This window comes from Silene latifolia, chromosome 3, assembly GCF_048544455.1.
Source record: "Silene latifolia isolate original U9 population chromosome 3, ASM4854445v1, whole genome shotgun sequence".
NCBI classification, from domain to species: domain Eukaryota; kingdom Viridiplantae; phylum Streptophyta; class Magnoliopsida; order Caryophyllales; family Caryophyllaceae; genus Silene; species Silene latifolia.
Window position 1 is genome coordinate 59,613,593 of NC_133528.1, and position 12,353 is coordinate 59,625,945.

General features: G+C 35.8%; 2 protein-coding genes across 3 annotated transcripts; both read left to right on the forward strand.

The window, feature by feature from the left end:
* Window positions 1–1,011: 1,011 nt before the first annotated feature.
* Window positions 1,012–7,875, forward strand: LOC141647667 (RNA polymerase sigma factor sigF, chloroplastic). 2 transcript variants are annotated; one of them, XM_074455953.1, is made up of 9 exons: window positions 1,012–1,298; window positions 1,981–2,126; window positions 3,402–3,529; window positions 3,646–3,828; window positions 4,098–4,344; window positions 4,441–4,671; window positions 5,380–5,520; window positions 5,895–6,095; window positions 7,404–7,875. In XM_074455953.1, the coding sequence occupies exons 1-9, from the start codon at window positions 1,208–1,210 to the stop codon at window positions 7,695–7,697; spliced, it is 1,662 nt and encodes a 553-aa protein (XP_074312054.1). In that variant the 5' UTR covers window positions 1,012–1,207; the 3' UTR covers window positions 7,698–7,875. The 2 variants fall into 2 exon arrangements, with proteins under 2 accessions (XP_074312054.1, XP_074312055.1); XM_074455954.1 differs by having other exon boundaries at window positions 1,090–1,298; window positions 3,408–3,529.
* Window positions 7,876–10,812: 2,937 nt separating this feature from the next.
* On the forward strand, window positions 10,813–11,967 carry LOC141649117 (uncharacterized). The gene has a single exon (XM_074457816.1). It carries the CDS (start codon window positions 10,813–10,815, stop codon window positions 11,965–11,967), a length of 1,155 nt encoding a protein of 384 aa, XP_074313917.1.
* Window positions 11,968–12,353: the final 386 nt, after the last annotated feature.

A 12,353-nucleotide genomic window follows, 5' to 3' on the forward strand; every position in this document is an offset into this window, starting at 1 on the left:
TTGATTGGGCCGTAACTCCGAACTACGAGTTGTTAACAATAATTTTTTTTTTTCACAATCACGACCTTTACGAAATATTTGGTTTGAAAAATATTTTATCATTTCCTTAACTCGTAAACAAGAGTTATGAACAGTCATGCTAAGAAAGAGGGGAATACCATAAAAAATCAAAAAAATTAAGGGTGAAACCCGTGAAAGTCCCATGAATAATTATATGGGTTGGGCTCAGGCCAAACTTGAGGGAATCCGGCCAACACAATCCAGCCCGACCCTCCCTGGTGCCGTGCATGGGCCCTTGACCCTGAGCTTCGCTCACCCCCGACACGACTCAAACCGCATCAGCCCTACCCACCGACCATCTCTAATTTTAAACTTGCCTGGAATCCATGGGATAATCAGGGGGTAAATTTTATTTGGGTGATAAATACTGAGGAAATTAATTACAGGGGTAATGAGTTCTTTGATGATAGGTTTGACATATAACAGTAATGACTACTGATGAGATGTTACTCCCTTAATCATTACCCGGGGGGAGGGCGGGTAATGTATTACCCCTTCATGGGGGTAATAGATTCGAGAGGTGAATAGTTAATCACATACCAAATATGAAAAATGCACTTCACATATTACTCCCCTATTTATTCCCCTCTTTTACCCTCAATTCAAGTAAGCTCTAAGGACTTGTCCGGAATTCATGGAATAATTAAGGGGTAAATTTTAATTGGGTAATAATTACTGTGGAACTTAATAATTTGGGTAATGAGTTCCTTGAAGATAGGTTTGACATATAGGAGTAATAATTATTGAGAAGATGTTTTACTCCTCAATCATTACTCATGGGGGATGGTGGGTAATGTATTATCCCCTTCATGAGGGTAATAGATTCGAAAATTAAATAATTACTCTTATACCAAACATGAAAAACGCACTTTACATATCACTCCTCTATTCATTCTTTCATTTACCCCAAATCCAAGTAAGTCTAAAAAGTAAACCGAGAGAAGAGGAAATGGAGAGATGTGATATTGACTTGAAAATGAAATGAAAATGAAGTGGGGTAAAAAGAGGGTGCAAAGAAAGGGAGAATCCAAACCTGATCCTATTTGGAGTTTGAGGCTGAGACTACACACACTAACTACTTTCCCTTTGAACTGCAAACTTGTTTCTCCCATGAATAATTCCTTCTGATTTCACTTGTCTACTAATCATGGAGGCTTCCATTAATTTGCTTTCTTCTTCTTCTTCATTTCCTCCTAGAACCCATTTCAGAAACACTACCCTTTCTACTGCTTCTTCTGGTATTTTGTTTTCTGACTCTGTTCTTTTAATTACCTTTTCTTTGGATTACTGTAATTATTATGTCTACTTCTGGTTTTTGTTATTTGTTGGGGGGTTTTTCTGTATGCCCTTTTAAGTCTTCTTGAATAATGAAGAAATTCAACTCATTTTAATTGTAGTATTGTGATAATTGCTTATACCATGGTGTGAAGGGTTGAAATATTCTTACTATTGATAATTGATGATTACCCTACAGACCAATCAATCCTTATATTCATGTTTAAGTTATCCACTTTCTGTAAAACAGCTGAATTAGAGTCTATTTGGCCAATACCTGTAATTTTTGAGGACGGCGATGGTTTTTAGGTTGTCAGGTTATTCTTGCATTTTGTTTTTAGGTTGTCAGGTTATTCTTGCATTGTGTCCGGGTCACATTTCTTTTTTATTCTTGCACTAGCTTAGGGGTTTTCAGAATAGTTGATCTATTTTCTCAACACACGGTAAGGCTTAAGACATCTAGGCCCCCTCCTCTACCATAGGCGTAGCCTTTCAGGTATTGGGATAAAGTTGTTTTTGCTGTTGATCATGCTGTGAATTTGGACAAAGCCAAATGAATGGTGGCATGCCCTTGTTGTAGCACTACTTACCTGTATCTTTTGGAAAAGAAAACTTGATGGTCCTGTAATCCTGTTAATATTGCAGTACCTATTCTGAATGAGCAAACATCTGCACTTCCTGCCATTCCAGCCACTTCTCTGTGGAAACAATTTCCTACTTCCGTTCTTTCACACGACAAGCAAGATGAGTTCAAGCCTTCATCCACCCTTAGGGACAATAAATCATATCAGGTTAGTCTGTATACCTCTCATTGAAATTTAATTCCCGAATAAGCAAGTCTGAATTTTATTTACACCTGAACATTTCAACTTCAGCACTGCTATCCACGATAGGGTAAGAAGATCAAATATTTTCAGCAAGATGACCCATAATGAAAGTTGCATTGTATTATTGAGTCATTTAGTTTTATTTCCTCATATTCCAAAGCTGATGAATGGCCCGGCTTTGTCTCCATCGGAGTGTACTTGAGATTATTAAATTTATAACTCATAATTGGTGCTCGTTGTTTTTCGTTCCCTCATTATTTATTTATTGATAAATGGAAGAGTGGTTCAGGGTTTTTATGCGATAAAGATATGCCCCAAAGATTAAAGGAAAAATTTTATCGTACGACAATTAGGCCTGCCTTACTTTACGGTTTCGAATAATGGGCCCAAATGTTGGGCCGTGAAACATTGTCACATTCAAAAGATGATTGTGGCGGAGATGCGTATGTTGAGGTGGATGTGCGGCCATACAAGGAAAGATCGATTAAGGAATGAGGTGATTAGGGAAAAGGTAAAAGTGGCGCCAATAGAGGACAAGATGATGGAAAATCGATTAAGATGGTTTGGCACTTTGGCCATGTGAGAAGGAGACCTATGGACGCACCAGTTAGGAGGCTGGAGACTTGGAGAATAGAAAAGGTTCCTAGGGGTAGAGGGAGACCGAGACAGACATGGTTGAGAGTGATAGAGCATGATATGAGATTTCTGGGGCTTGAGGAGAGTATGGTGACGGAAAGGGCACAATGGAGGGAAAGGATACATGTGGATTTTTAGTATTTGATGTTATTTGACATATTTAGTGTTTTTATTTAATTTTAAAAAAAAAAAATTTGTTCTTCCCTCCTTTATTACACATTTTTTTTACCAACCACTTTCTTATATATTTTACTTCGTTTACTTTCAAGGTATTCCGGATCCTTCAATTCTACTTCGGTTTTCAAAATCGTTTTAATCTTTATTCTCGATTTAAATTTTAAGTTTTTATAAAAAAAATCCAGCCTTCGATTTTAAAACCTAAGTTTACCTTGACTTTGTATTATGTTTCGCTCTCCCTTTTGTTTTTCATTTTTCCCTTTTCTATTTTTTTCGCATTTTGAGGTGTGCGTTCACCCATGGACGGTTCTAAAGGGTGATTCATGTCAGCCGACCCCATATCATTTTGGGATTAAGGCTCTGATGTTGTTGTATTATTTATTTATTGATCGACTTAGAGTATTAATAGGTTTAATTTTGCCTTAGGTACAGTCCACCTTGGAGAGACAGATGATTGAGGAAGTCGAATTTCTACAAGAGCACATGGGATCTTCTCTTAATCACTTGTGGGATCTTGAGGATCAGCTTTACCCGTTGTCAGGCTTATCATACATGTAAGCTTCTACGTGCAAAAATTGCTAACCATGAACAATTGCTCGAGAGTTAAGAGTATGCTTTATCGCAATTGTGTAGACCTGCTCATCTGCCATGTATCTTGTTCCTGTTTCAGACTGCCATCGCTAGGAAATGAGGAGCTTCCAACCGCAAGTGCTGCTAACAGTCCATTGAATGTGGAATCATGTGATGCAATTTCTCTTGCTAAGCAAGCTCTTTCAGCCTCAAAACTTGCTTTGTCATTAGCTGAAAGCTCCGAGTTGCTGGATGGTGATTTTGACAAATCCCTAGCTCTTAGGTAACCTTTTTATGAATGTTTTATTCAAAATAGTTTAGACAAGGATATCTGGAAGGAAGTTATCAAAACAAGGCAAAGGGATTTCTTTTTTCTTTATACTTTGGAGCCTTTCAGTGTCTGCTATTTTACCTGATTCTGATTTGCAAAATTGGTTTTTGCTCTCTTTCAGAGTCTGAAAGTAATCTATATAAATTTCTTCATTTTGACTTTGCCATTTTAGCACATTTTTATGTATTGCGGTGTATGGCACTGACATTCCTTAAATTCAGGTTGCCCGACAATGTGAAAGTTAAGCAGACAGTAAGGTCTTCACGGCTCTTGGAAAGAAAAACAAAAAGAAGAAAACCCTCAAGGCCTAGGACAATACATGAAACTGATTTCCCTGTAAAAGCAGAACCGGGAAAGTCAGGCCAAGGATACGATGCAACTGACCCCCTTCGCTTGTTTTTATGGGGTCCAGAAACAAAACAATTATTGACCATAGAAGCAGAAAAGAAATTAATTACAGAAATACAGGCAAGCCCTTTCTTCTTTTTATTGCTTTGTTAGCATCATTATTCACTTGGTAATAATCTAACTTCTACTTCGCATACTATGTCAATACTTCATCAGGATTTCGATAAATTACTTGCTGTGAAGGAACAGCTTCAATCTCAGTTTGAGCGAGAACCAACATTTGGTGAGTGGGCAAATGCCGTTGCACTGAGTTCTGGGACCCTGCGTTCAAAACTCCACTCTTGGAAGAGAAGCCGTGAAAAGTTGATAAATGCCAACTTCCGTATGGTGGTATACATAGCCAAACAATATCAAGGCCGTGGCCTAAGTCTTCAAGATTTATTGCAGGTTAATTGAAATCATTAAATTGCCTCTTGCTTCCTGACTCTCAACTCTCATGGTCGTTTTATCAGTTGCCGTGGCATTATATCGCTAAATGCGGCCAATATCACCTCAAAATACGGTTGCGATAACCTCCAAAACCTTGATAACTCGGTCGCATATTAGTGTCACGACCGATGGCTAAATCCATTCCTTCACCCCTCTAACTCAGCATGGAATGAGTCCCACGACTCTATTAGTCTGAGTCTGATAGTAGAGTGCTTCAATTTATGTTGCCCCCCCTCTGGGTACTTTTGGTCAAACGATATCAAATTCGACCAATCTTTCTCCAAAAATGAGAGGAGATGCACCGTAAAAATTTCTTCACTTTTGATCTATCAAAACAAATATTTTGTTCTTACCATTTCAAGTTGTAGAAATCATATGCTGTGAGAAAATATTAGGGAAAGTCGACATTGTTTGACCATTAAGTCAAATAAGGACCTTACAATGGATGGTGTATATTATATCCTATGTGAAATCATGCTTCTTTTTTTTCTACATACCATCAACTTCATCAACTGTAGACTTGAGTAACCTTATATTTCTCTTCTTCTGTCTCTTCCTTAGTGTGTTTTACATTATTATCATTATTTTTCTTGTCCTGCAACTTTGTATGCAGTATGAAGCTACAATATACTGACGAAAGTTCTTAACACTTTTTTATTGCTGAAGGAAGGAAGTATGGGACTTATGAAGAGTGTGGAGAAGTTTAAACCCCAAGCTGGCTGTCGGTTTCCCAGTTATGCCTTCTGGTGGATTAGGCAATCAATTAAGAAGGCCATATTCCAACATTCAAGGACAATTCGTTTGCCTGTATGGACTTTAGTTTTCATTTACTTCTTGATATGATCTTGATGCCTTCCTTCTTTAGTGTTCCAACAATCGCATTATCATATATTATTCATTCGTCCATGAGACCCTGAATGAACTTCATAAATTCCATTTTGGGTGATTCATAAATAAACTCGTCACTCTAATTTTCCTCGGATGTTATTTGTGGCATGATTTGTGACCCCACATCATATATCAACTTGGATTTTCATATGCATCTTTTTAGGTTTCATATATTTTGTCCAAAGTAAACAAGGAAGCTTATTCTTGAAGGCGGTAGTACTCATTATCTATTTGAACTGAATTGTTGGCAATTATGTTTGCTACTTGATTTAAAGTTTCTATTTGTCCTTCAGGAGAGTATGTACAGTCTGTTTGGAAAGGTCCTAGAAGCGAAAAAAGTATGCATTCAAGAAGGGCAGAAAGATCCAACAAAAGAAGAATTGGCAAAGCGTGTTGGAATTACAGTAGAAAAGTTGCAGAATTTGCAATCTATGATGAGATACCCTCTTTCGATGCAACAACCTGTGTGGGCAGATCAAGATACCACTTTTCAGGTGAGTTTGAGTTTTAATATTCGAAAATGAAGTTTGCACACTTAATTATGTGCTGTATGATGCGCCTGAATCAATCATGTTTTGAGCTGATACATCTTCACTATTTAAGCTATCCTAGATTCCTAGCCATCAAAAGATGAGTACTTGTTAATCTCATCAATAATTTTGGCTCAAGGGAATTACACACACCTCAAACCCTACCAGCACTGCTATCTATTGTCTGAACACTTGGGACTCCTAGATATTGGAAGCTGATCTATTCTTAGTGTCCTTCCTCGGCTCCTTCTGGCACTAGGTCCCAGGTACAGTTGGCTGTGCTACTGCTTAGAGGCCATTGCACACCTGAAGGCCCAAGATGGTGAATTCTAAATGAGTGCCTTGGAAACACTGAATCATTTGTGAATGCTTGTATTTTTGCACGAGTAGAAAGCCTTTTTTCATTCAGCTATCATACCATCGCTCAATTAAGAAGACTAAATAAGAGCATTATCGTGTTTAAACGCAAATGAAGTGTGGACGTACAAAAATGGATTGGTGGAATAATTGAGGTGATTAGGAGAATGTAGGAGTTGGTAGATTGAATATAAGATAAGCAGAATCGTTTGAGATGGCATTGTGAGGAGAATCTACTTAAGAGGGTTAAATAAATGAGAAATCCTGGTTACATTTTTGTGATGAAAGGGAAGATCAAAGAAAATGTGAATTGAAGGCATCATTTTAGTTGGGATTGAAGAAAATATAGCATTGGAGAAGGCAACATAGAAGACACTTTTACCTATTTTAAATCCTGCATTTGCTTCTCCAGAAAAAAAATTGTGCTTTCCCGTAACTTGTTAATTGTTATATCAGCAGTGCCAAACTTTTTCTTCATTTGTCGCACAGCAATGCTGGCAAACTAGATACCCCTTCCATTATTGTATATCTAATTAGTGGTGGTTCATAAGAAGCACTTACTGAGGTTCGCTTGTAAGCTTCAGATTCTCCCAGAATAAATCCTTATATCTAATAACGCCCTTGAGGTTGAAGTGGGTAGAAATAAGTTTGAGGCACATACAACCAAATAGAGTAGCATATAATAGGGTTAGGGACGCGTATGCAGTATGCATCTCATTTTCCTGACTTATTCTCCTTTGTGCATTGTGATTGTGTTTTTACCTCCAGTCTGCACCTGCTGGAACCTTGAACACAATTCATCGGCTCTTCGGACAGTTGACCTTGAAATCTCTCAACTTCAATACAAAATGTAGCAGACAGATATCCTTTTTTCCCCATAAATTCCTTTTGCAACTCAGTTTTTTCTTGATTCAGGAAGTGACTGCTGACACTAAGATAGAGAACCCAGGCATCAGTGTTGAAAGACAATTGATGAGGAAGCACGTACGTAACTTACTCGGTATTCTCAGCCCGAAAGAACAGAAAATTGTCAAGTTAAGGTATGGCATAGGATCTTCATCTGAAAAACGATACTCGTTGTCCGAGATTGGAGTCATGTTTGGTCTTTCAAAGGAAAGGGTTCGACAGTTAGAAAGCCGAGCACTTAACAAGCTCAAGGATTCGCTCAGTAGCCATGGCTTAAAATCGTACACTGAGTTACTCATGTGAAGATGTGTCCCTTGTTTTTCTTTGTTTTTCTTCATGTAAATTGGGCTATTTTTTGTATTAAATCTCTAGAATGTAGATATCAGATCAGTGGTGGACCCAGACAATTTAGAATGGGAGTGCACAATTTGAAAAAAAAAAAGTCGAACAATATAACAAAATGATTAAATATTAAACTTCATCATCGTTTTAATTATATACTCACTTCGTCCAAATCATTTGTTTACCTTTGATTAAATTAGCCCTCACAAGGAATAAAATAGGCAAATAAATGTTTAGGGCGAATGAAATAGTAAACAACACGCTGAAAAATTACTAGTATTAAAATTTAAAGCAATTCGACGAGATTTCATGTTCTGAAAACGTTTCGACAATACATCTTAATCACTTATTTGCACCAAGAAAAAAAAAAGAACTTTTTCTATATATATAACTACAAAATGCTTTAAGAGTGGATTACTTCCTTAACTTGTTCTTCACAAATATTTTTAATCAATTATTCATTGTAAGAATAACAAATGAGAAAATGATGAAAAGCTTTATGTGTCTTTCTTTGTGAATTTCAAAAAGTTTCTAAATTAAATATTAATCTAAAATGAACAATAAAATTTTAAATTAGGGGTCTATAATTTTTATTGACATTTTTCAAATTAGGGTTCTATAAATCTAAAATTAGGAATGACAATTAAACAAGCAACTATCAAATAATAAAAATTTATAACAAAAAATCACAAATAGAATATCAACAATCAAAACTTAAGTAGAAAAATATTCATAGAATTAATTCATCAAAGAGAATTTTAGATTAACAATCTACCTAGTATAAAAGCGAGGTTTTTTGTTGGCTTCTCATTGGCTGATAGAATTGAAAACATTTTTTTTAGGTAGGGACCTCCATTATCATTTTAATTATTTAATTACTCTCTCTCCTCTACTCCATTTTGTTTTGCATTTCTTTTTTTCTCTTTTTCAAGAGTGCACAACTGAGTTCATCGTACTTTGAGAAAAAAAATTCAAAAAATCGAAAAAATATAAGTCAGTTCAATACAAATATATTAAATAACACAAATTAGTAAAAAAAAAAATAAATAAAAATATAATCCAGACTTGATCTTATTAAGATAAAGTCATTAATTAACTGGATTAATAAATACAACTCAGAAACAACCTAATTTTTCTTTCTAATCAAATTAGTAAGACATAATAAGAACATTAAATACCATATTTATTCAAACCTTAGTGAAATAATGTGAATGAAATGAGATAGAAATGAGGAAACTAGGGTTTTCATCATTTAATAGAAAAATAAAGTTTAAAAAAATTATATTTATTCGTTAAAATTACTGAAACTGAAAAAAAAAAATAAAAACTTGAAAAAAAACTAGGTTTTCAGAAATTTTCGAGATTTCAAATTAATGGTTAGAAAGAAAAAGTTAATTGTTAAAATTCGTTAAATATGAAAAAAATTAGAATTGTTTTGATAAAAAAATAAAAAAATTATTGAACATGAAAAATATGGCCAAAAAAATTCACATACGTTTTTTTTACAAATGAAATCGAAGAATACAAGAAAAATTTATGAAGGATGAGAGGGAGAGGGAGATGGAGAGAGAGAGCAGAAGTGCGAGATTAAGAGTTCAATTGGCGCACTAATAATCTTGAAGAGGCGATAGTGTTGAGGTGAGACGGAAGTGTAATGAGAAGCAGGTGAAATATAAGGCGGCATGATTTTGACAGTGGTAGGGTTATATGTTTTACACTTTGAGGCAGCAAAATTTACGAAGAATGCGGGTACATGGAGATTGGAGGGTTATGAGTTACTTGACTTATGAATATGGGAGGTTATGGGTCAAATAATTGGGTTTATAATTCTTTGGATAAATAAAATGTAGGTTTGACCCATATTAGGAATGTTGACTAAGCTATGTATTAATTAACATTACTTTTAATCTATTCTAAGTAATATAAAATTACTATTTGAACCATATTCATGCAATTTGTATTTATGTATGGTGTTAGGTTTGTCTCCAGTTAGACTCCCTTAAAATAACAGTATCCGCTTTAACATTAAAACGGGTAAGTACCCAACTCATTTTAGCATATAAGACAAATCTAAATCTTTTACTTTGACTGATACTTATTACTTGACCCAGTAACCTTAAAACAGCGATACCCGGGCTAGATCGAACAATTTGGATTCCACGTGTATTATTATATGGTTATTTTTGGTATTGTTTTTTTATATTGATTCACATCAAGTCGCCTGTAAACGAGCTTAATCAATTCATTATGGTTGCATTTGGATTATGCAAGTCGGGGTAAATTAGATTATGTTAAACAGATTAACCATGTCAGGATAAAATACGGGTAAAAGTGAATAGGGGTCGAATAATAGTTAGAATAGGGGTTAAAAATAGTCTGCGACACATTTTGTTTACCAATTTGTACATTCTCTTAAATTAAAAATATGACTTATAATCAAAAATTTTAAATGTCATAATATAATACCTAATCGTGGATTTTCTGACAATAAAATATATATTCAACAATTTTATCAATGTAGACCGTGCAATTTCTGCACGGGCATAAAACTAGTGTAAATTACAAAATTGGGTAGAAATTAGTGATTGGGCAAGGGCGCAGGGGAGAAGTGGAAATTTGCAAAAATAAAAAAAATAAATAAATAATAAATAAATATGTTCATAAGAGGGATCGATCTCACATACTATGCCACAGAAGCCCAAATTTTAACCGCTGAGACACTTTGTCTATAGTGCTTACTTTGTCACACAAGTTTTATATATTCCTGAACTTTATTTAAAAAAAAAAATTAACGCCAATCAAAGATGCGCACCCCTAGGTCCGCCCCTGTATCAAATACAACAAAATATGTGTTATCATACAAAATAATAGTGAAACATTTACAGGATGACTTCCAGCATTAGATTTCTCCGCTTTAATGTGGCATAATACTCTCCCGATCATTTGTTTACCTTTGATTTTGGCACAAAGACCAAGAAAAGAGGAGGGGGCAATTATTAGATGACAAGTGGATCAAACTGGGTGTGGATAATCAAATTACCCACCAAAGGCATTTCTAAAATAGAATAATAAAGATATGACTAAAGATGCCATTCTTGCTTGCACTAATATTCCCCTTGCAAAGTTGCCCTTCAGATACTTAGGAGTGCCCATTTCTTCTAAGAGACTGGGTGTCCTGGACTGTGCAGTGCTGGTGGAGAAAGTAGTGCATAGGATTCGGGCTCTTGGAGCTAGGAAGCGGTCTTATGGAGGAAGGCTGGTCTTGGTACAATTTGTTCTCAGAAACCTTTATAATTATTGGGCAAGGATTTTTATTCTTCCTAAAGGGATCCTTAAGAAAATTGATGATATCTGCAGGAACTATCTTTGGCAGGGTAGTGAACATTATGAGAAAGTCCCTCCTGTTGCATGGGCTAAGGTTTGTCAGTCAAAGGCACAGGGTGGGCTTGGTTTGGTTCTTAATGAGGTATGGAACATAGCTGCTATTGGCAAATATGTTTGGTGGTTGGCAAGTAAAAAAGACCACTTGTGGGTGAAATGGGTGAACTCTGTGTATATCAAAGGGTGTGACTGGTGGACTTATGCTCCTTGTTCTGGTGCTAGTTCCTCTTGGAAAAAGATCTGCTGGGTTAGAGACAGATTGAAGTCTGGGTTTGAAAGCTATGGGTGGGCCAGCACAGGGTATTCTATCAGGGGAGGTTACTTATGGTTGGTTCCTGCCCAGCCTAAGGCTCCTTGGGTTCCTTTAGTTTGGTCCAGAATCAGTATGCAGAAGCATTGTTTTACGTTTTGGTTGGCTGTGCAGCAAAGGCTGCTAACCAGAGATAGATTGATCAGGAGGGGTATGTGTATTGATGGGAGATGTTTACTTTGTGCTGTTGCTGATGAAAGTCATGAGCATATCTTTTTTGCTTGTGATTATAGTAAAAGATGCTTGGAGCTGCTATCCAGATGGTTACAAGTTCCTATTCCATGGCAGTCGGTTGTTCAGTGGTGGCTGACCTGCAGAGTTAAGCCACTGTTGAGAAAGCAGATTCTTGGGGCGGCTATTGGCGTTTTATTCTATCAAATTTGGCAAGCCAGGAACACTAGTTTGCATGAAATGAAGCTGATGGTTCCAAGTTTTATTATGAAACAAGTTAAATTTATCATATGTAAAAGGCTCTCTTATGTTGTTAGTTCACAAATGCAGGAGAAGCACGCCAGTATGATTAGGGGTATCATGTCCTAATCTAATTGTGTGTGTCTTTATGATGTAATGTCTGTTGGTTGGTTTATTAATATTACTTACCTTTCACCAAAACAAAAAAAAATAGAATAGTAAACAATTGATTAAGACACCCAAAAATGAAATAGGTAGTTGTTTTAGCAGGATTTTCCTGAAAGGATCCGGCTTAATTATAGAGTAGTCAGGGTATCTAGTTCTATAAGTTTGGTATGTTGTAAATGAATAATGAGGAAAGACTAGGAGAAAAGAGTAGTGTTTATATTATTTTGATAAGCTGAATACAGGTTTTGTTTAAGTAAGTGAATGCTAATAAAATGACGAGGAGATAAGTAATAGACTAATTTCACACTAATGAATAATCAATGCCTTTGCCAATGCTAGAATTACAG

Bases quoted from the DNA above. Each gene is read 5' to 3' on its own strand.
- LOC141649117 (XM_074457816.1), top strand. From the start codon at position 10,813: ATGACTAAAGATGCCATTCTTGCTTGCACTAATATTCCCCTTGCAAAG.
- LOC141647667 (XM_074455953.1), top strand. From the start codon at position 1,208: ATGGAGGCTTCCATTAATTTGCTTTCTTCTTCTTCTTCATTTCCTCCT. The intron at 3,829-4,097 runs GTAACCTTTTTA...CCTTAAATTCAG, and splicing joins GACAAATCCCTAGCTCTTAG to GTTGCCCGACAATGTGAAAG. The intron at 5,521-5,894 runs GTATGGACTTTA...TTTGTCCTTCAG, and splicing joins CAAGGACAATTCGTTTGCCT to GAGAGTATGTACAGTCTGTT.